At 38.8% G+C, this 23607-nt stretch overlaps 1 protein-coding gene across 2 annotated transcripts in view; it reads right to left on the bottom strand.

Annotated features, from left to right (window-relative positions):
- The window catches only part of MEGF10 (multiple EGF like domains 10), a 77999-nt gene that overhangs the window by 35942 nt on the left and 18450 nt on the right, over nt 1-23607 (bottom strand). For both annotated transcript variants that reach the window (XM_075136575.1, XM_075136574.1), the window contains exons 5-9: nt 12649-12895; nt 11906-12026; nt 9895-10031; nt 6240-6452; nt 98-272 (exon numbers count right to left, since the gene is read on the bottom strand). In XM_075136575.1, coding sequence (XP_074992676.1) covers nt 98-272; nt 6240-6452; nt 9895-10031; nt 11906-12026; nt 12649-12895 — 893 coding nt within the window. The remainder of the gene's footprint in view (nt 1-97; nt 273-6239; nt 6453-9894; nt 10032-11905; nt 12027-12648; nt 12896-23607) is intronic.

The following is a 23607-nucleotide window of genomic DNA, read 5'->3' as shown; positions in this document are numbered from 1 at the left end:
GGACAAAGGACGCTGGCATCTTGAAGAATTTGGCACTTAACTAAAGGCAGTGGAATTGAAAATGGACTGTGAAAGTGAGACTGACTTACTGACTTACCTTAAATCCAGGGGCACAGGTGCATTTTCCAGTCACGCTATCGCAGTCAGCACCGTTTTGGCAGCTGCAGATCTGCTGACACGACTCGCCATAGAATCCCGGGGAACACGTCTCGTTGCAGTAGAGACCAGACCAGCCAGGCTTGCAGGAGCATTCCCCAGACATAGGGTGACAGCTGCCAGGAGGGGATGAAAGGATAAATAATTCAGGACTAAATGTGACATCAATTTTTTTTTTTTTCCCAAAGAACAAAATGCTGTTATAGATAGGTTGCATACAGGATCTCACATGCTATGAGATGGTCTTACTCCCCAAACCACAAAGCAAAGAGTTCTGTATATGTATATATAAATGCATGCCAATTAAGATAAGAAATGCAACATCATACCACATACAGACATTTTGGTAGGACATGGAAAGAAAAGAAGAGGTATCATTTTTCTATAGCTAGTTGAAAATAAACCTATCTGAAACACAGTTTTTACCATAAAATAGATATCCATAGTCACAAATATTAAGGTGATGAAACCATTAAATTCCCCAAAATGTATTGCTAGGTTTCCACTGCAAGTATAATAGCATCACTTCCATAACACTGCCCAAACTCAGCAGCATATTGTCTGAGAAATATGGTACTTCTGTAAAATAGCATGGCATCCAACACAAAATAATAACAGAGCACCCAATGAGTAGCAAGCACGCTCTTTTCTTTAAATCGCTGGTTGAAAAGAGGACAACTGGCATCTTTCCGGGAATGATACAAAATCATTTGCATTGGGCAGAAGTCAGATATACCATCAGAGCAGTGAACTTTTGGCGAGTATCTCTCCCCTATGTTGGCCATACCTGGTGGCAGACCAGCTGTCCCTACCTGGAACAGCAGTTTCATTGAAGGGCCAGTCAGACAGCTGTTGCCTCATAACAAATGGACATCATCAGCTGTGCAAAGATATATGTGCTGGAAAAGTGGACACAATGGGGTACTCTGTAGCACTCTGGCAGACAAAGCACTTGCTTAATTCTCACCAAAGGAAAGCCTTAATATCCAAATCCAATATATTTACAATGGGAAGACTGTTTAAAGATATTTGTCCGCCACCGAATGAAGTGAAGTTCCTTTAAGTGTGCTGGAAAAAAAAATGTGCCTTGGTCCAGACGCATTAAATGACAAGAGCTTGATTTTGTAAGATTTGCTGACTCGTTTTGTGGGGGTGTGTTTGAAACTGAGTATTCTTCTGACCATTTGAAAGTTTGAAAAAATACCTACTGCACTTTTAGGTGTTATAACATAAGTAACAACAACCTTGTTTGAAAAAGTTGCAACATAACAAGGGAATGCAATATTAGTTGCAACTGCTCTTGTCAAACTACAAGTTTCCTATTGCCAAATACAACCCACTGACAACATACTGCTGTTCAAGGAAAGTATGAACTATAAAGGTTGGAATGTCATTATGCATTCTGCTCTCTATGTATTATTGCATACGCTATGACATCATAAGGATTTGGGGGTCCTGAAGATATTAAAATCTCTTTGACAGTATTAAGCTGGTTTACATAAAGTGAGAGGAAAGGTCTTTTCAACTAAATGATATATGCAGAAACAGTTCAAAACTCATGGTGTTCACAGGCAACAGTCCTGGTTATTTTTTCAGTTATAAGTATACCTGCCATGAAGTAAGTTGAAACGGAACTATCCTCATATAAAATACATGCAAAATTATGAAAACACATGATGCAGCAAGATAATCAGATTTGTCCCCTATTCCTAACTTCCTGTAGGCACCCAGTGGCATTTTGGATCCAATTCCCATGTTTGTTATCAGCGGAAGAATACAGGGCAGGGAATATGAAAAGATTTTTCAATCCACAACTGAATAGTCATTAGGATATGAATTAGAATATATTTATAACATAAAATTAGTAGTACTGTCATTTTAAGACATAAATCCCAGTAGTGTTTGTTGTTTTTTTTTTCCTTTCAGGAGAGGTGGAGACCGCACGCATGAGCAAGCATTGGATATGAAGCAGAGGCATTGATATTCTGTGCCCCCCAGTGAGTGTTACTAAGGCATGCTTGCATATATATTGATTGACACCAAAATTAGTATTCCGTAATTTGTAATTAGATGTAGGAAGCTGGAGCACTTCTGAAGCTTTTTGATGGGTTCTCATGCAGTTAGCTTAATTGGCAATAACATTTATATATTAAGATAGGGAAATAAAGAGATGTTGAGAGATACTGCCAGTACATCCGCTTTTATTCCTGGTCTTTTATGCACACTTTCTGGAAAAACAACCCTATTCTGTACAGAGACAAAAAAAATACTTGTGGGTAGTTGATATTATATATTTGAAGGACTTAGATGAACTTAATGATTTTCATATGATTGAAATAGGTGTTTCACTATTACAATATCCAACTAAATCCTGTAGCACCCTATGCAATATAAAATTTCCATGAAAAGCTCTTCCACATGTACGTACAAGTCCATTAGAAAAATGCAAAATTGCAAGATGCCCTGATCTTTACTTTAAAAACACACCCAGACTGTATGAACTAAGCATGTATCACACCCTAAAATTCCACTCAACCCTGTGTACGTATCTCAGAAAAAGCATGAGACAAAAGAAACCCCATTAGAGCTCATGTCATAAATACACACTAATTCAGCCTGAACTATACCACATTAGCTGGTGATACAGAATGACCCCAGCTGATCTTATCTACAGGTATGAAGCAGTGGTGGAAAATCACCAGAAAAAGCTTGCAAGAAAAAAACCCAGGGACATCTCAGGTTTAACTTGGAGATCAACCTGAAACCAGTGCATACGCTGTAACACAGGTGTAGCAAATATCCTCCCTAAACCTTCTAGATAAATATGCAGCTACAGTCTGCCCTTTTTACATTTTCTGAATGATCATCAGGTGTCACTTGAGTAAAGGCATGACAAAACTCAGTCTAAAAGTGGTTTAAGCTAGAAAAACATTCCTGTGCAAAACAAAGTGACAGTGTTGACGAAGGCAGATCGAGGTCTTTTTCACTCATTCCTGCAGACGGGGTCTTCAGAATGACAAGCTTCTGTAAGCTGTGGATGGAAGTGGCAGGGGCACATGCGTCTGCTCATACCAGCTCACAGAGCTGCTGTTGTACCCCACTGAGGAAGCGTGTTTTATGTGGTCTTCGTCTCAGCCAGCAGGCGCTAACTCTAGGTTTTCTTTGACTATCGAGTAAAAAGGGAAAAATCGATAGTGCCACCTAGTCAGAGAGAACAGAGGTCTGCTTCTTGCACCTCTAGCTCAAACCCTTTCATATATATAAAAAGATGCAACAGAGAAGAACCATTTGTGCAAAAACTCTTGGCACAAGAGGGTTGTTACCTGCTGCTGTCCTCTGGACCCCTCAAAAAGAATAAAATCTCTTAAGCATATCTATATCTAACCCTTTACGAAGCATTTAATAGAGGCTACTGATACAATTAAGAACAAGGATGGGCTTGCCTTTCATCCCCAGGAGCTGCCATCAACCAACAGCAGCAGTGAAATCGCTGTAGCTTAGCCTATCCAAAATGCAAATTATTAATTATTGCCAAAGCTGTTTTGATGAAATTTCCTCAATCATGAAACAGTAATAGAAATATGTATACATTTTTGAACTATGGTATGTCATGATGTTTTTGTATCTTTGAGTATTTGAAGAAAATGGCTAGACACATACTTGTATAGTGCAACTTACATACACATATTTTACAGCAATATTTTTTGGTGCTAAGTATTTTTTTACTAACCTTTAGTTCATTTCCATATATATGAATACTAAGAACATAAGTAATATCCTAGGGCTCTAAGCCTACCAACAGCTCCTCTTCGAGGATATCTAAACTAGTGGTGATACCCCGATGAGAACAGCTTTTACAACCTCAGGGCCCCTAGAAGTCCTAACAGAATCCTAGACCTACAGACACACGAAGTGTATTTGAAGAAGGAATTGTACTCCCTTTTTCATGCCCTGGGATTATTGGTTGTTACATTGCTGCTAAATGGGTTAGCGCTATGAAGAAGACCCTTTGGCCACAGCCAACCCAAATACACTTGTGGTAGGTAAGTAAGGGACGAGGATATTGCCTGATGTGCCTAAGAAGTTGTCTCCTGACTGACTGATATTTAGTGAGAGATGAAGACAGCCAGACACAACTGGCTTCTCAAAAGATTCTCAAAAGCGTAAAGTGTCCACAGGGAGCTTCTATACCACTATTCAGATGCCCTTTGATTTCTGTTATTTGGTGGTGTTAATCACTTCCTGACCCAGGGGGAAGGAACCTACATATGAAAAATACACTTGTGAAGTCATGAAAATCTTTGTTTTCCTCAGAGCGATCATTATGCCCTTGCAAATACGCTCCCGCACCTACAGGGCTGTTAAGTGCCTTTTGATTTGTCATACAGAGGGGAAAATGTTCAAAAAAGACCAGCCATATGCTGCTGTTTACATGTGAACATTTGTGATCTGATTTGACCACAAGCTGTCTTCCAGCAGTATAAATGAAGGAACAGCTGTGTTGAACATGAATCACAAGTAATCCCTGCAATATCAGAAATACTATACAGTGTAATGTGTTCCCGTCAAAAAAGGCTGCTACAACAGTCTGCAGACAAATTTTCAGGAAAGCAGCTAACCATAATTCATAATACAATAGTATTTGGTCTACTAGCATAATTTGAGAGCTAGATAGGTCAGCATTATGGTTCCATTTATTCTTGAATGCATTGCCCAAAGAATGAATTGCTTGATTTTATGACAAAAACTCTGTATTTTTTCAAAAGCCATTTCAAGTAAAAGGGATAAGCAGACGTGCAAGCACACAACTGTAAAAGCATATGAATGGAAAGGGAAAAGAATTCAGTTTGCTGTCACACGGTTTGTCAATGAAAGGTATGTTGAACAACTCAGACAATCCACAAAGTAATTTTTCACAGAGGTCTGACAGAACAGGTATTTCCATGTATGTGCTTGAGTGCTTTAACATCACTGCTAAATTCTGACTAAAGGCTTTTGTTTTATCTATGAGGAAAAGTGCATCTTATATACAACAAACAGCACCATTCTATGGTGACAGTCAGTAGTTTCTGCAAATTTCTTTCACAGTTATTTTCAACAGCAAAAATTTAGATTATGCTCACAAACCTTATCTAAGATATTGTAAGGTACTTTGATTAGTAATGCAATTAATTGTAAGTGACTGTGTAAGTGAATGCACAATGACCAAAGTATTTCATCAGAAGAACTGTGTTTTGTAACAGGAGAAAGCTGTCCAGAATTGTTCTATAAATATGTTGGCTCGCCTCAACTGACATCTGACATTCCTCCCTCACAGCTGAAAGTTTGTCTCCAAACTGCTAGTTTTTAGATTTTCATAACAATATGCTAAAACACTGCAAAATCCACAAAGACACACAAAACTCAAAAAATAGGCATCATTACTGCCTGAATAAGGAGAGTTGGTAAAAGGTAAGCCAACTGGAAAACTATTTTCATTCGATTTCCAGGGATCAGATTTTACCTTTCTAGAAAAATAATTTAAATGACAAAAAATGTATTTCTGAAACCTAGATTTACAATTGGTAAGGCTTTGGATATTTTGTATTAAAACAGTCGCCTACACCAATTCTTATATATGTATACATAGAGAAAGAGAGAGAGAAATGGATTTTCCTCTCACGCCCGACTCGTAAGACTACACATCCATTGATTTCAATACAGTTATTTCTCATCAACAGTACACCAGAATATGTGAGGGACGTATGATGTATACTAACTTTATACGGTGAACACTATAATGGTAAATATAGACAAAGGTCATACTTTGTCTTAACATTTATTTCATGGCATTTCAGAGACCAAATACAGCAGTGAATATTAAGATTAAATATAGTTGCAAGCACTAAAATTCAGAACCTCTTTTGGGTTGGTTTTTTTTTTCTTGATATGGTTAGAGAATACCAAATAGTCTTACAAGTCTTTAGCTGCTTCAATTTGCATGAAAGTACCAGAAAAGTCAGGAAATGTTTATTTTCAGATTATATTCGGATTTCTGTGTTCTATATAGAAAAAGAAAACAGGCTAAAGGGTGTAAAGCCTACCTCCAGGTATTGGCCATGTGGCAGGGACACTTTTTATCACACTTGAGACCATAAATTCCCTCAGGGCAAAGCCTTGTTTCACAGTGCTCTCCGGTGTATCCTGGTTCACAGAGACAGGCACCACTAATATGGTAACATTTCCCACCATTCATACACTTGCAGGTCTCAGCACACTCCACTCCATAAGTCCCCACTGGACACTCATCTTGGCATCTGTGAGAAAAACAAACAAACAAACATAAATTAGTTTTATTTCCCATGAACTACAGCTTTTGGAGATTTAAGGGAAATATGGTTTATGAGGACTCTCTTATACTGGTCTAAAACGTCTCTTAAGTAGAGCAGGAATTTATATAACTTCATATTTAAAAGTGCCTGTCTCTCTGGTTTCTTTTGCTGCTCAGCTGGGCAGGCTTAAAAACATTGGCTCTGCAAATTCCTTTAGAAAAGGTCTCCCTTCTCTCCAGCAAAGGAGACAACGTGCATACACAGACCGTTGCACTTCGCATTCAGGAACCAGAACAAAACCAAACCCTCTTAAATCAGACCTGAAGTATGAAGGAATAAATTTTCAAGTTTCAAAAGCCATCCATCTGTGACTTTTTAAAGTGATCTAGATTCTCCACTTAGCAATAGTGTGAATAGCCAGCAGACACTCACGCCTTCGCAGACGCTCTGGCCAGGACGTTCCCTGGCAATCACGCTCAGCAGTCTCTGACGAGAATACTTTCTAATTGTGTTTCCAAACACATGATGTTTCCAGAATGCCTTTCTTTTAAGAATTTCACTCTAAACCTATTTTTTTTGTTGATTTTGCCCTTCAAAAATTCATAGGATGACATGGAAAAAATCTTCAGGAACCCAAAACCCTTCTTTTCATCTGACTTTTCTGATAGATGAAAGTGAAAATTAGTAAAGACTTGAGTTTAACCCATATGGGAGAGTAGCAATGATTTCTGTTGCTCCTTAAGGAAAATATATCCTAATTAAAGAGACTTCTTCACCAAACTTTTCCTCTTTCATTCATTTTAGAAGATAGCTACTTTAGCTAACAATCTTATTTCCTTAATGTTTTACATATGAAAGACACTATTTATCCTAAAGATCAGACTGTATGTTTAGCTGTCCAGCCTGACTACTAAAAGGCAATTTTCAGTATCCTGCTTCTAAAACTTGCAACTCATTTACTAATAAGTTTCCAAATAGCAATTTCATTTGGTGATGTATTTAAGAGATGCAATATGAGTTTAATGTTTTCAGCTTTAACTTCTATGTGTTTTGTAAGTGAATTGTTAAAATTCAGAATGCCAGTACTACTACAGCATTACTCCATAAAGGCTCCAATGCTAAGTGCACTTAAAATATTTGATTATATGTATGAGAGCAGACCTCTCAGCTCAACAGGTTCATGCCTCAGAGCCAAGGATGACAACATTTCATAGCTTATGTGTCAGGGAAAATCCATGTATTTTTCAATATAAGCATCCTATAAACTCTGAATTACATTGACATAGGCAAAAAGACAAAACAGCTAAATCCCAAAGCTTTAGGGCCAGAACATGCTGACACTGAAGTCCTGAGGTGTGGTGTAAACTCAACGGGAGATATCAGGCACATACATCTTCTGCAGTTTGGGTACCTGTAAGTTTTACCAAGTTACAGCTAGTACAAAAATATTACTTGATAATATGGCACATTATTAATGGTTTTATCAGCTTATAACCTGCTCATTTCCCCAGTCATATAAAAGAATTTCCTTGGTGGTCTCTTTCCATTTTTCTTATATACTTGGCTTTTTTTGTATTTTTTTTATATGACTGGTGGTTTATTACAGGAGAATTTCAAAGACACGTGATACAAGGCACTGCAAAACGTAACAGAATTTAGCAGAGCCCTCTGACTGAGGTAAAATGGGTGTACATGTTCATTTCATGCTTCTGCAGTGTTTGCCTCAATCTGATACTGTTATCCAGAAGTTTCAAGGTATTCGTAACTCTGCCCTGACTGAAACCAGCAATAAAATCCCCTTTCCTTCAGAGGTGTAGCATAACAACAGAGCTAATAACCCTGTTTAAAAGTTTCCTAATGAAGTTACACAAATAAAGCTGAGAATGAATTTTCTCCAAATGACAATCAGGAATCCCAGCTAAATTAGACAAAATTTAACCTTGCAATTTTTTTTTTTTTAATTGCATCTTCATCAGCTTCTGAAAGACCTTTTTCCGCTTTGTGATGAGGACAGGTATCGATCAAAAAGTATTAGGCAGAACAATTATAAAGGTAGTTTAAACTAGATTCTCTTGTGTTAACTCAGATCACCTAGAAACTGTTACATGCTCTAGGAGTCCCCTTCTTCTTGCTGTATGACCAAGTTCCAGGAATCACCACCACACTAAAATCTCAGACAAATACTGTTGAAATTACACATAGAAGTTGAGAATAGCTTAGCACTTTTAAAAAACATCCTTTTTGCTGCTGGTATGTACATGCTAGCTCAACCAATGCCCACACATTTCTTGTAACACTTCCCTCCCTTGCCAGTCCACTGACATGAAATAAGAACCAGGTCTTATAACCTTGCTTCTGACCCATTCCGGCCCTTGGAGTATCTTGAAAAACAAAAGAATTGCAAATACAGCCTGTTTTGGAGGAAAAGAGGGGGCTCAGACTTGCAAAAGTGATCAAAATGCTGCAGCCTGTAAGGCATTTCAGACTAAAGTCAGATTTAAATTCCAAGAGAAAAAATTTAATTGCGTTTAGAAACACCAGTGTAGTGCAGTGCGTAGACTCTCATATGGACATTCCCTTGATTTCCCTGCTGATTTGTCTGTGTCTCTTTAAATGCATCTACTACCTTCTGCACTGTTTCTACACAGACGCAAATTTAATTTTGGCATCCAAATGGCTCTGGACTGATTGTTTCTCTTCTTCATGAGGTTTTTTTTCCCCTTATGTCTGGCACAGCTCTCCCCATGTCCTGTGAACACTCGCGTGGGAAGTGCATATGATTATAATACCTACTATTGTGGGCAGAGATCCCCTGGATTGACCCCAGTGATTAAGCTGCTGCCGACTTCAGCAAATCAGTTGTGTGCTGTTTGAAATACACGCAGGAAAACACTTCTTTCATCACTTTCCACTGCCTTCAAAAATGATGTCTTGCTATATTATCTTTCCAATCTACCAAAGACGATTTTTAACAGTCAAGTCAGAAAACAGAGAAGTTTCATTTCTTCATTTGAATGAAATATTTAAGGAGACAACTCTCCAGCTTGCTCACTTTGAAGAGGAACCGAATGAGCCCCCTTTGCTACTATGACTGCCAAACATCTGCACAAAACCAAGAGCTTCCCTCCTCACCCCTTCACCATACCCTAAACTGCGTCATTCTGCAAGCCACTCAAGTGAAGACCTAAAGACCATGGGCCACAGCAGGAGAGTCCTGAAACCCAAGCAGTTCCTCCCAGAAGGGTAATCACATAGGCACTTTTAATTTGTGACCCAGCATCAGCTAAGTGACAGGCAAACATTTCAGAAGACACTTTTAATCATATTACAGATATTTTCATTCTGCTTTCTACCAACTTCTTAACTTTCTCTATTGTAGCAGACCCCTTGCAGGTTCAGCAGTCTGGCAAAAATAAGTTTTCCTTACCGTTCCCCTGTGTAACCTGGGCTGCAATGGCATTGACCTGTCGCTGAGTCACAGGTCCCTCCGTTGTGGCACTGGCACTCCTGGGAACAGTTCTTCCCATAACGACCCTCAGGACAAGGCTGACCACAGACCATGCCCTGCATGTGCAGAAAATAAATCTTCATATTAGATTTGGGATTACAGCTTGAATGGACAAGGAAGAAAGGTTTGTAACGAAGGAAGATCAAGATCTCATGTCACTCATCTAGTGCTGATCTTGGAAATGCCAGACTCTTCTCCAGTTTTAAATGCGGGGTATGTTTCAGCGCTGGAGGAATGATGTTCTAGGATTTCCCTTTTGGAAGCCAAAGCTAATGAAAAACACTATCTCTAAGCAACAGTGAAAACACTTAGACATTTAAGACCAATTGATGTCAAGCTCTTCCCAATTTATTTATCAGGAGTAGTATATAACAAGACATCCGGAAATGCCCTCCAGTGAGTAGTGGTGTAGAAATCAGTAATTGCTGTAATGTCCCAATTATACTACTTTATGATAAGTTGTTTTTTTCTGATGAAAGGAAAAGCTGTTTGTAATTTCATTGAAAGCAGCATATCTTAAAAGGTAGGATGTCTGCTTCCCTTCAACGGGTTTTGAATTTCTGCACTGCTATTTACATCCTTAGAATTAATTACACCTGTGTAGTGAGGAGAGCATCAGATCTTAAGACTTTCAAGAAGCCATTTCAGGAAAAATATATTTACAGGCATGTCAGACAAAAGAAATGCAGGTATGTCAGCTAACATAAGATACTGCAGAAACTATACCTGGCTACTTTAAACCTTCCTTACATGAAAAGTAAAAAAGGTTATAATAATAAAATTGTGTTTCACAGAATTGAAAAATCTAAAACTAACAAAGAGTTATGCTTAAATAACTACTTGGAATGGAAAATTAGTCAATGGGCTAAACAGTACTTTATTAGTTAAGACACACACTAGTATAAACTTTCCATCACTGCTTCATATGCTATCTCATTTTTCATTAGCTGTATTTAGGCAGATAAAGGGAGTCAAGAATTTATGCAAACATTTGTATTCTGTGACCAATAATTTTGTTTTTCTAACATGAAGTGGAATAAAAAGTAAAAATGGCCATAATCCAAGTTAGGTAGTCAGGTGAGTGATGCTACTCAAACACACAAATAGAGATGATCATTTATAGCTATGTTCTCTAGCTGGCAAAAAACTGACCGCTGCCACCAGTTATCTCAATATAATATCTCAATTATCATGAGATAATTAGAAGTTCAGTAAATGTGGATTTTCACCCAAAATGGATATTTAAATAGAAAACACTATTAACAAATACTATTGATAAGTATTATCTACAAACGTATTTAAAGAAATTATTTGGGCTTTGATCACCTTCCAGCCTTTTGATCACCTTCCAACTCCATTATTTGCCAACTGAGAGTTGGCAGCCTGGTAGTCGGGGAGGCTACTTGCAGCTCCGAGGTCAATTCTTCTTTCCCTACCCACTGATAAAAGGGTAGAAAGTCTGAAGAAAATGTCAAAGTTCTGACATCCCATTTCCATCACGAACATTTAACACAGGATCTAGAAGTTTGGGGGTTTTGCCACACATACTAGACATATGAAAACAGGCAAAAAGGTCACTGCTAAAATATATAATGGTGTCATCTCCCTATAATATCAAACTATATCTAGAAATTAATGACTTCCAGACAAGATCTAAAGGATTTTGCCTGGTCACAGTAAGATTCATGTCTCGTGCTTCCCAGAATCTGATAGGGTTAAAAAGGCAGCACAGAACTGGAGGATTTTGAGTAACAGAAGGTTTTGCAAGTATTTTATTCCCGTCCCTTATGCTAAAATACGTTTCTCATTACTCCTGGCTACAGGCAGACTGCATTTGCTATCCTCATTTGCTACCCTTTTCTGACACTGCCCGAAATCTACAAATAAGGAAGTTTTACGGGGTTGTGTCGATTTCAGAAAGTGTTTTTACCATCCATCCTGGTGGGCAGGCACACTCCCCGGTGACGTGGTGACAGACGCCTCCGTTCTGGCACGGGCACCTCTCCTCGCACTGCGGCCCATGTTTCCCGGGAGGACAGAGGTCCTCGCAGCTGGGGAGGTGGTGGTGCACAACAGAGACAACCGTTACTTCGGCACACGCTCCAGTCTCCAGCCACCTCTTTATTTTTCACGCTAGCGTTAACTTTCCCGGCCAAAAGTATGAAACAGAAAGCAGTCCGACACAAAGAGACGCACACTGAATATTGTGTAACATCCATGCAACAAATCTAAGGAAACAGGCCTGGCAATCTAGGAATTATTTCTTCTAAAAAGGTATTTCTTTCTACACTGGTTGGTGCTCACTCGTTGTTACTGACAAAGTTCAAAATCTATTCTGGAATGACAAAGCCAAATAACTCCATGTTTCAATGCAATTTTCCAAACTTGTAGCCAAACCATTTCCACAGTGGTCATGAAGAAGCTCCTCCTGCTACTTTTTGTGGCTTTTACTTAGCAGCCCAGATCAAGAGGGTTTTCTCTCAGCTACACATCTGAATGGGCACTGCAATAGCGTTTGCCCAGCTGCTTCTTAGCCACCAGCCCTGCTTCCCTGCATTACACAGCAGCCAGACCAACCACACAGTGTTAAAAGTTAATCTAAACCTAATTTCTCTTGTCAGCACTATTTAAAACTTGTATCTCTCCCTCATGAATAATATACCCACTGCTTACAAGGCACCAGTGTATCCAGGAGGACATCGGCACTCTCCAGTCACGTGGTCGCAGGTGGCTCCGTTTTGACACTGGCATTTTTGATGGCAATCGTTTCCATATGTCCCTTGATCACAGCGTTCCTCGCAGCGCCAACCTTTGAAACCCGATGCACAGTGGCAGGCTCCAGTGATGGGGTTGCACAAGGCTCCGTTTTTGCACTGGCAGCGGCTGCTGCAGTGAGGTCCCCAGTGGTCACTATCACATGCTGAAGGGGTAGAAGGAAAAATTTACAGCAGTTTTATGATAGCTCATGTTACAGCACTGAAGATACTATGAGTCAACTGTAAAAAAAAAAAGTTTATAAGATGGAAATAGTTATGTAGTACATCCTCAGTTCTCCTTGGTCTTCAAGGATCTTGGCAGGCAGACAGAACTTAATTTATGCACACAAATTAATTTCTTAAGCATAAAAGCAAACACTTTAAAATGTGAAGCTGTGAAGTAAATGCAAGTTCTAGTCTCTTCATTGTCAAAACTCTTCATTATGACTCTCCACCGTCACGTAACAGTTATGGTTGCAGTGAGCTTCCATTTACACAGAGAAGTCTTGCTAACTTAAAAAAGTAAAAAAACGCAGTCTAAATCCATAAACAACTGTCTGAATCCACAAGGAAGGTGCAAAGCTTACTCAACATAAGATTATGATTTTTTTCAAATCCAGAAGTTCCTACTTGTTTACATAATTGCAAATATTTCCTTTTCAATCTTGCAATATACTGATAGGGCAAAAGAAAACACAAGAAGTGTTTCACCAAGCAACAGAAATTAACGATTATATGGTTAAACTTCACCTGGATGTTACAAATTTGGTTATCCAATGTGTCTTCATGATCATTCAAATGCATCTTTTCTTGTCTGCCCCAATGTAGCCCATTAAAACCCTATAAGCAAACCACTCAGAGGTTATTTCAGCATCAAAAGAAAAACCTTAATGTTAAGGAAGAAATTTTTCTCAGGTGAGAAACACCAGAGTTCTGCGAAGAGCCAGAAGATTAAGGTCACCTAGAGTTCAACAGGAATGTGCTTATTATATGGTCAAATGATCTGATTTTATTTTTATGTTCTTTTGATAAAAGCAGTACAACGGGAAAGCCTCAACTGCAGCGACGGGAAGACCGGGCTCTCCTCTTGGAGACTGACAACCATTGTTCTCCCAGTCTTCTCCTGGGGCAAAAAAGCCAGGCAGAGAACAAGCACACTTTCCTAGACTAACGCAAAGTAATTCAAGACTCCTCCTCAGGGTAGGAATTATTCAGCTATAGGAGCTGTTCACTCCGGCTACACAAATAAAAAGGGATTAGGGTCTTTTAAAGAATCTACTCCTTAGGATTTTTTTTTTCCAGGAGAGGTCACTAGAACATGCATCCATAATGGAGATATTATGAGCACCTACACACAATAAAATACAGAGTAACAGAAAGAATTGTATGTATTATAAACACCCAGCAATACTGTCAAACTGACAGAACAACTGTCCATCTTATTATGGCTTCTCTCTTTGAAGATGTGTGAGTTTTGTTCCGGACTATACTACAACGCATTGCTGTCTACAGCACGCAGCATCTCACAAGTTGCCTTTCCCCATTATAACTCACATTCACTCAGAACTGTTATGTGTTTATTTTCAACATGTCTGCATGGAATAGAAAGTGTAATCCTCATGCTTAACCAGTCCTCAAATTGTTGTCAGGAAACTAGCTATTTTGGGATATATATAAAAATATGTATGGGTGGTGAGATGTCTGAGACAGTAGCATGTTCTGTCATGATTGAGCAGACACCCCTACAGTTTTTTTGCTTAACACATTAGTCTGGATTCAGATAACAGTCTTCCTCCTGCTCCCAGACAAAACAGACAATTTCAATTTCAGCCATTCCTCATGGAATAATTAAAAAATTTAAAAAAAAAAAAACAAATTTAAAAAAACCTGTTCTGGCATGTCTGATAAACAGAGAGATTCAGACTGATCACCAGACCACGCCTGTTCCAGTGCAGAGCCCAGTCAAGGACGAATGTGGCCTGAACATGCCCTAGATATAAAGACATAACAGGCAAGAGAAGACTTAATCTTGGTTGAAACGTGCGAGCTTGTGTTCTTTCACCAATAGCTGGAAATGGGGTATTTGGTGCAGGGCAACAACATTCATGCAGCTGCTTGAAGACCCAGCGTAATGAGTCTCAGAGCCACATAGACCAGAAACGTCTACTACCACGCAGCTGCCGTCGCACCCAACACCCAGGCACCAAGACTGCCTTGCTAGAAACCGCTTCACTTGTGAAGCGGCAGAGTACTCCCTCCGCTTTTTTTACAATCCCATCCCCAGTCTGCCTCCCTGGGCTGCGCCTTGCTGTCTCCTGGAGATTTACTGATGTCCAAGGTGAACGTGCTGTGCCTGTGAACTTGAACCTTTCTCGACTATTTTACCGTAAGAGCATGTACCGCACAGTACATAATAATTTATTGGTTTCCTGGCGTGATCTTCTCATTATGTTTGCAGGAAATCATTAAAATAAAAAGCATCATATGGCAGCTGATAGGATTTCCAGTCTCACGACCATTTTCCTGGCAATGGCCAGGTGGGTAACAAATATTGACTATGCAATTTTTCACTACAGCACAATGGTGAAGCATTCCACCAGGACAACGGTGGCCCCACCACAGTACGACTGCACGATAGTCCTTTACGCAAGGTCTGTCACCAGCCTAGCATCTATCTGTGAGTTATGGGCAGAACTGTGGCGAAATTTGTAGGATTAATGGGAATAAATAATAACTTTGAATGAGATGGATAAATCACATATTTTACTTCTAGGTCCCCTGACTGATAATCAATAATGTTCCCCATAGGAAATTAAACTGATTCGTCAGAAACTGATGCTCAGTTTACTGTTAAAAAAGAAGAGGGCAAAGGGTAGAAACGTTTCCTGTGATGAGTTTGGTTTATTTTTAATTAGTTTTGGAGGCTAAATTTACCAGCTATTACATCAGACTATTTCTGCTGCTTCCTAGTATTCAGACACTAAGAAAGCCGGGCTGGAAGTCACAGCTGCTAATCTGGTGGAATGGGATAGTCTTTGAGTTAATGACTATCGTCAGGTTACAGACTGTCAGCTGGAGTTTAATCAGAATAGCTGCCCCGACTGTCCTGACTGCAGCAAGGTCACAGGCACACGCGCATACGCGAACGCTACATGCATGCGCACGCAAAAGTGTCAGCTACTGGCTTCTGAACAGATCTGGAGCTGTAAATCATCTGTCTCAGCACAGGGTATATGTGAAAGGGAAGCAAACTATAGAGACAAGAGCCCCATGTTCAGAATGGTTTTGACACAAGGACGATGCATCTCAGCTCCAATAACTCGGGGAAACAGTCTGAATCCTGCAGAAATGCAAAATCCAATCAGTAAGCCAGGGTTAATTCTCTGTATTGATCATACAGAACTGGTCTAATGCTGCTCTGTTTTACGCAGAGCACCTTCCTTACAAAAGTCATTCTCCTTCCCCTTTTCACATATGTTACGTTCACCCTCAGGTTTTTCTGTTTTAAACAGAAGAACCAGCCAGCTGTACTGCTCTCCATCGGCTTTCGTAGTAGACTCACAGGATCCTTTCTGCCATCACCTTACGCTGGGGGGGGCAGGGGGGAGGATCAAAGTAAATGTTTAACAAACACCATGGTATTAATGCCACATCTTGTTGTCATTTTTCTTTTTACACATTCTGTTCATCTGGGAATATTTTTGTTGTCACTACAGTACGTGCTGTGCATATCACACTGCTACAAACACAGGACAAAGAACTTTTCTCTCAAAAGGCTGCTCAGTGAAAGCAAAAGTTTGCCGTGGGGAATAAGGGCACCGCATTGTATAAACCCTCATTTAAAATGAGCAAGTATGGTATGAAACTCGTAAGACAATACAGGTCTACCATCATGAAGAAATAGTCGCTGAAACTGAGTGCCAAACAATGACTTTAGAAACATAGAGAAGCTCAAGGATTCAACTGTGAAAAAATCACCTTCAAGAAGAAATTGAAATCTGTGATGCAAATTGCTATCGTTTTGGGGCCTTTTGAAGATTTAAAGTTCTGTATTTCCTAGTATAATAACTTTAATGCACATTGTTATTATGCTGGCCTAGACGTGGTTTTATGCACACGGTTTCTGTGAGCGGCTGGTGATTTGCAAATTGGGATGGAGGGAGCCCTGATACTTCACAGTACAAGGTATGAATTTTTATAATAATCTGAAACACATCTGAAGAATTTATTGCTCCTTATAAACAAAGACATTTTTAATTAAATGTGGTCACACACTTGTAAGGGTTTTTTCTGGGTTTTTTTCCCATTGATTTCATTAAAAGGCAACAAAAAGAAAAGTGCAAATCAGTCCAAGTTTATTCCTGACAAACCCACCTTGATCACCCACAATTCTGTACTTCTCTAAAGAATGGCCTATAATGAGAACAAAATAAGGCTATCAAATCAAGTCAAAGAATATTTCAGAAGAAAAACCTCCTTAGAAACTTTAACTTGCAACTATCTTTTAAGTATGCTACAGTTTCCTTTATACCATGATATTCAAGCCAGACAATGTTTATTGCAGTGGTTTTTTTAAGATCTTTCTTCTCTTTTTGTCTTTCTTTTTTGCTAATGGGGAAGTGAAAATGAAGAATCACAACAAAACTAAGATTTATTTTTCGTGCTATCATTTTTTGTAGCTGTCTTGTACGTACTACCAAGACAACAGAACGAGATTTTATTCTGGCTTACGAATATTTCTGCAACACACGCTGCTGTGTGTTTCTGGAAATATGTACGATTGTCACCCAAACAGAGGAGATTCTTACCGCAGCATTAGGCTTACATATTTTTATGGTCTTTTAAAACAACTGAAAATAGAATTCCCTACCACAAACAGCAGAACAGAGTGAACGCTCCCTCTCTTGGAATGCAATATTGTGAAGTACAAATTTAAAATAAGCAAACAGTGGCAAATATGCAGAATTCCTATCTCTCTGTCTCTTCAAAACTCCAACATAATTTCTTCAGATAGGTTCAAGGAGCCATAGCCTTTCGTAAGTGAAATTTGATTTTCCTTGCTCCAGCATGTAAAACAAACTGAAGCTGCCCATAACTTCAACATCATCTTTGACTGACCCTTCTTCCTTTCTAGGTTGTCACATCAAGGACAAGTCTAAATCTTTGAGCCTTCCTTTGCATCCCTCCTTTGACTCTCAGATCTCTATTGCCTTGTCCTTACTTTCATGGCCTTTATGGTCTATCCCTCATCTATCATTCCTCAACCAGTATCCAAATAGCAACCCCCACATTTACATCGCCCTTGACATTAGCCCATTTGTTGCATTTTCAGATTATCGTCTTCCTTGTTTCTTCTCAAGTTGCCTCTACAACCTGGCACAGCTTTCCATACCCCAAACCATAAAACTGCCATGATGTCTTCCTCCACATCCCTACCTTATAAGTCCTTCCTGTGAAGTCTGCAAAAAGTTGATGCGGCAAGTGTGTCAAAACCACTACATGCCACAGTCATTTATCAGTGTTTGCTTCCTTCCTCATCTCCTGTATGTTCCCAGCTTTGTGTTATCTCTTTTCTTTTCCTTCAATCATAGGTTCTCTGGGGCAGAGAAAACTTTCTGTTCTGTATTTTTACTTGCAGAAGGAGTCCACAAATCCCCAGCAGGGACAGCCATGAGGTCCACCAAGGAGCAAGAATGACCATCATCTACAACTGAAAGTAGATCAACTGTAACATGCCCTAGTTTAAAAACTATCCCAGTTTTTTGGAGCAGAAGATATAGATAAGAAAAGAGTAACATTTCTAGGAGGGCCCACAAGTGACTTGGATTATCAGGCAATAACCACCACTAATGGCCAAGCACAGCCAGTGTAAGTAAAATAGGCCAATATTGAGAAAACTTTGATTTATCCAAAGGAGTAGCCTTTGATACCAATCAAAGATTATGATAACAATCTTGTTATCATAAATTGCCCTAAGGCTGTCCAGAGTTTAGCATTTGGAAGAATGACTCTTCCTTTTGTTCCAGAAGCACGAAATAAGCTTGTCTTAACATAAATATACATTAGTGGAACTAATACTTTGGATATCTAATTGGCAGTAAGTAGAACCTGATGAAACTCGGTAAGAATTCCACAAGAAAACAGAGTAACTTTTTATGAAGGCGGCATTTAAATTTATAGGTGAGAGGAGCCACTCACCTCAATTCTTTTTCTGACGACCTCAGTAAGGAAACACACCCAGGACAAGTCCTCCCTTTTCTCCATCAACAACGGATGCCCATCTAACTTCCAAGTGTTAACAGAAGGGAAATTTAATTCTAATTCATGTGTTAGATAGTCTTGTATTTTGCACACCTGAAAATGTGTTTACTGTTTTGCCCAAAGAGACTGCCATAATTACAATTTGAAGGCTTGCGAAGACATGGTGTACACCACGCTCCAGATTAAAATTTTGTAAGAAAACTGGATTGATGTCCTTCTTGACAGGAAGAAAGGTATTTCACATACCATGACAGCAGCCAAATAGGTCATATATTACATTAAGGCATCATGTACCTTTGGTCAACACAAAACTAAACTTGGATAATACTTTATGGATCTTGAATTACTCTTAGCTGATAAGGACATGAAAAGTCACAGCCATGTAGATGCTACTCTTAATGATCTTCATTTCTGAGTATATTTGTGTCCAGAACAACATTGATTGATTCACTAAGCAAAAACCATGGCAAAAATATGAATGTTGTCACTAATCTAAATCCACACCATCCTTATGGGAAAGTTTAGAGAGTATTCTTGAAACTACCCTCTGCTATTATGATTTGGTTAGCTGCGGATCTGATGTGATGGCATTCGTTTCCCTAAGGATATTCCTGCAGGATAGGAAACAGATAATAATTCTCCCAACTGGAATTTAAACCAAATAAAAGTAAATTCCCGCTGATTCTGAAAGCTATAAATACTCAAGTGTGTTCAAAATTCGACAAGATGCATTAAGCCCCTAGTGACATCAACCTGTACGTCAGCCTGGATTGCAAGACAGTAAATGTGGAACACGGCAAACAGAAATTTCAGAGATGAGTCGAAAAAGCCAGAAAACAAAGCCAGCTATTCTGAAAAGTACAATAAAAACACCTTTTAGAAAAGCTTCAAAGTCTTATTTAATAAAAACACGAGATTATTCGCCATATATTTTTTATATGCTCTGTTCTAGTCACCTCAGGTTGTTATGAAAATATATGCACATGCATATCAGAAAAAAAATCTTTTTCCTTTCAAAGAATCACTCATAACTATAAAATATCAATGCCTTTTAGTAGAAGACTTACTTTACCTACATCCCAGACACAGAAATGCATAGTAGTGTTTTTTTTCAGAGCGCACTTTCTATTACATCTAGATTTTCTTTGAGTCTTTTGTTTCTACCTCATTTCATTTGTTATACTGTAGGCTTTTTACCCTGTGGCATATTTTTCATTCTTACTTTTTGTTTTGTGTATAAGGAAGGATTTTATTCAAAATGCTAAGCTTTAATTTAATCTAGGCATTTTTCTTTTTTACTTTGTAAAAGCCTTTTGATCCGTGAAGTGGAAGAACAATGAAAATGTGTTTTTCAGATCCTGTAAAAGACTGGAACTATATGCCTTTCACATGCCATAAATTTCAGAAGACTCTTTAAAGTGCTTTGGACATCAGAAGACAAGGTTGAACAATTGCTAAGAAAAACACACACAGATGGCTCTTAGTGTTCATTTTATCTTGCTACTGAGATAAAACCTGTTAAAAATAATCACTATTATAGGAAAACTTACAAAATTATAAGAATCTGATTGTACTGTAAAAAATGGACTGTTGTCCATGATCCTGATTTTGCTCAGATCCCCTTGTAGGACCATAAATTAGCCTTTTCCCTTTTTGCAATGACTTGAAGGTCATCTTAATTTTTAAATTAGCAACATATGTTATCCTTCACATCCTTGAAAATCTGCTAAGTGAGCCACTGACAATACATAAGTCTGCCAATCTATAATGCAGATTGAAATTAAACCAGTACTAAAAATACTTTTGCACTGTTACTAGGAAAAAAAAATTACACAGATATTATTCAAGAAATCAAGTTAGGTAAACACCACAAACATACTGAGTTTATGAAATGGTGAAAAGCAGAAATGAAAAGCATCTCTGATCCAGAAAATGTTTACAGATCAATAAAACTACCACTATTTACTGCAATGCCTTCCTTCAGTAAATCTCAACATAAGTGAATTTAATAACTCAGTTTTGTAGAAAATGTATATTTGTTTCTGCTATTGCTTAAAGCTTGAAATTCAGCAAAACACTGAAGCATGTCCACAAAATCCAAAAAAAGTCCATTAATTTCCCTAGAACTTCAAAACCAAAATGCTTTATAGCACAGAAATTATATTAAAACATAAGAATAATATAATTTCAAATACATTGTTGTACTGAACTCTGCACAGCTGCTATGTAGCCTTGGGAATTTTGATACCACCTACCATAATGACACTGTAGTGACTCTGTCAACAATGAAGATGATGGCAACTTCCATTAATATCTGTTTTCCCTATTTGCACCTGACCTAGCTTGCTGGTGGGTTAGTTTCTCAACCCAAAGGTATTCAGCCTTGTTAGAGGAGAAGATAAAGAGTTCAGCTGGCAAAACTGAGGAGAAGTCAGTTAGGGGAATTACAGAAGTAATAATTACAGAAGAATTAAGGGTAGTGAAGAGTATGGGGAAGACACATGTAATAAGAAAAGGTTAAATTTAAGACTGTTTACAACCTGCTGTCATTTGCTAACAGGATGCATTTGCGCAAGTGGCCGTTTGGGAGCTGGGGCGGAGGGCAGTTCTGCATTACTTGAATGAGCTGTTTCTCTACATTTTCCATAAAAGCAAATAGCTCTCTGTCAGGATACTCTGCAGTTTCACTTGCGCGTTTAGCAGTTTCTCAGTTCTGGGAATCAAGCCTTTCTGGTGCAAGCATGTGGTTAAAACCAGAACCTATTTCTACAGCCTGCTGAATAGCTTTGAAAACTTAAGGATGAGCTAGCTCTCTAAGCGTATCTTGCAAGCTGTGTTTGTCAAAATGCTTTCAACAAATGAAACGGAAAGCAATGCCTTGGTCAAAGAAGCTTAAAGAAGCTTCAAGATTCACAAGCTGTGCTGTCAGAGTGTACAAGATGCTCCCAGGCACCTTGCCTGGTACCCACACCAAGGGGGCTGTTCCACTTGGGGTGCAAGTGTGTCTGTGGAAAACAGTCACACATCCACCTCTGCAGGGTTAATGGAAATTATAAGCTCCACTGAGAAACTGGCAGTGCTTGTAACTCACGTGAGTGTCTCACACAAGCTATGCCAAGGGATCCAGTTTCTGCCATATTCTGCATTTGCCAAGTCCCATGAAGAAAACAGTGAGATTTTCATGGAATCTGCAAACTTTACAAACACCCGTGACACTAAAGGAAATCAGACAGTAGCAGAGCTACTGTATCCTAAAAGTTTCCTTAACAAGTGCATTTAAAGGTAAGAAGATGTTTCTCTGAGATGCCAGCTTTAACCTCTCAGCTTACTGTATTAAGGAAAAAGCCAGTTCTCTTTTCATGCTTTATAAAACCCTGGAGCCAAATTACACCTTAGTTCCACTTGTTCTACCCCCACGTCCTCGGACTATAGCCCCAATGAAACTCTATTAATCACCAACAGAATCAAATTACAAAATCCAGTGACTCAAACAAATAACAGACTACTTAAATTCAATAAAAATAGAAAACGCCTATTCACATTTCCACAAACAATCCTAACATACCTGTCATAAACCAAAAACATGTCATTCCCTTTGTGCTTTACTACTCAGGCCAGCTGGGGGATCACGAAGGCTATAACTATTGCAGACGAGTCAGTGTAATATTGATTTTGGCCTTTTGCCTCTGCTCCAGCTTATTCAGAAAGTGTCCTATTGATTTTGGAGGAATTATTTGTGGACTACTAGGCATGAGAAGAAAAACAAAGTGAATGTCCTAATTGCTTAGTGGGGCTCCATGTCTGGTTGCACGTGTATCTATCTTGCACACACATTCAAAACTGACAATCAGGTCCATATATTATGTATTACAGCAAATACTGTTGCAAGGGTGTGAGCAGAAAACAGGCAGAAAACATAACCTACAAATTAAAACATGGTTTGATCATCTCTACACATCTAGACAGCCAACTATCACTACGTGTAGCAACTTTTACATACGACTGCTTTATACACAACCTGCAGTCAAAAACGCTCTTATAACATGTAACAATCCAATCTGACACATGCAGGTTAAAAATTTGATATAAACAATCATCCAGTTTGGGAGGGAAAGGCTGCGTTGATTTGTTTGTTTTTCAGTAAAATCTATTAGTTTACATTTTTAATCTATAAACATACCTATCTTTACCACTGTGTCCTTTTTTCTACACTTTTTCCTTGCCCCTAGCCAGAACCTATGAACTCCTGCAGTCCACAAGCACTTCTTCAAAGGGGTGCTGACAGCGCGCTGGTTGTGCTGATTCGCTCCTTCCAAGGGGTAGGTTCAACACGTCTTCTGTTCACTCGTTTGTCATTGACCTGACCACTGTGTTCGGTCGATAAATCTTTATTAGAATAACTTGTTTCGCATGACTGTCATCTCTCCCGCTAGAATGGAAGCGTTCTGCAAATGACTGATCTCTCAATCCAAGTAGTATTTCTTTTCAGAATGTGTGCATTATCATCATCTCCTTCATCACCTCCCACTGAAATTCACTGCAAGCAAACACTGCCTAATACAGTATATGTCCTTTAACTAAAAAGAAAAGGCCTGAAGAAAAAATACATTTCACA

This window comes from Calonectris borealis, chromosome Z, assembly GCF_964195595.1.
Source record: "Calonectris borealis chromosome Z, bCalBor7.hap1.2, whole genome shotgun sequence".
Classification (NCBI taxonomy): Eukaryota; Metazoa; Chordata; class Aves; order Procellariiformes; family Procellariidae; genus Calonectris; species Calonectris borealis.
This window is presented reverse-complemented; position numbering and strand designations above follow the sequence as displayed.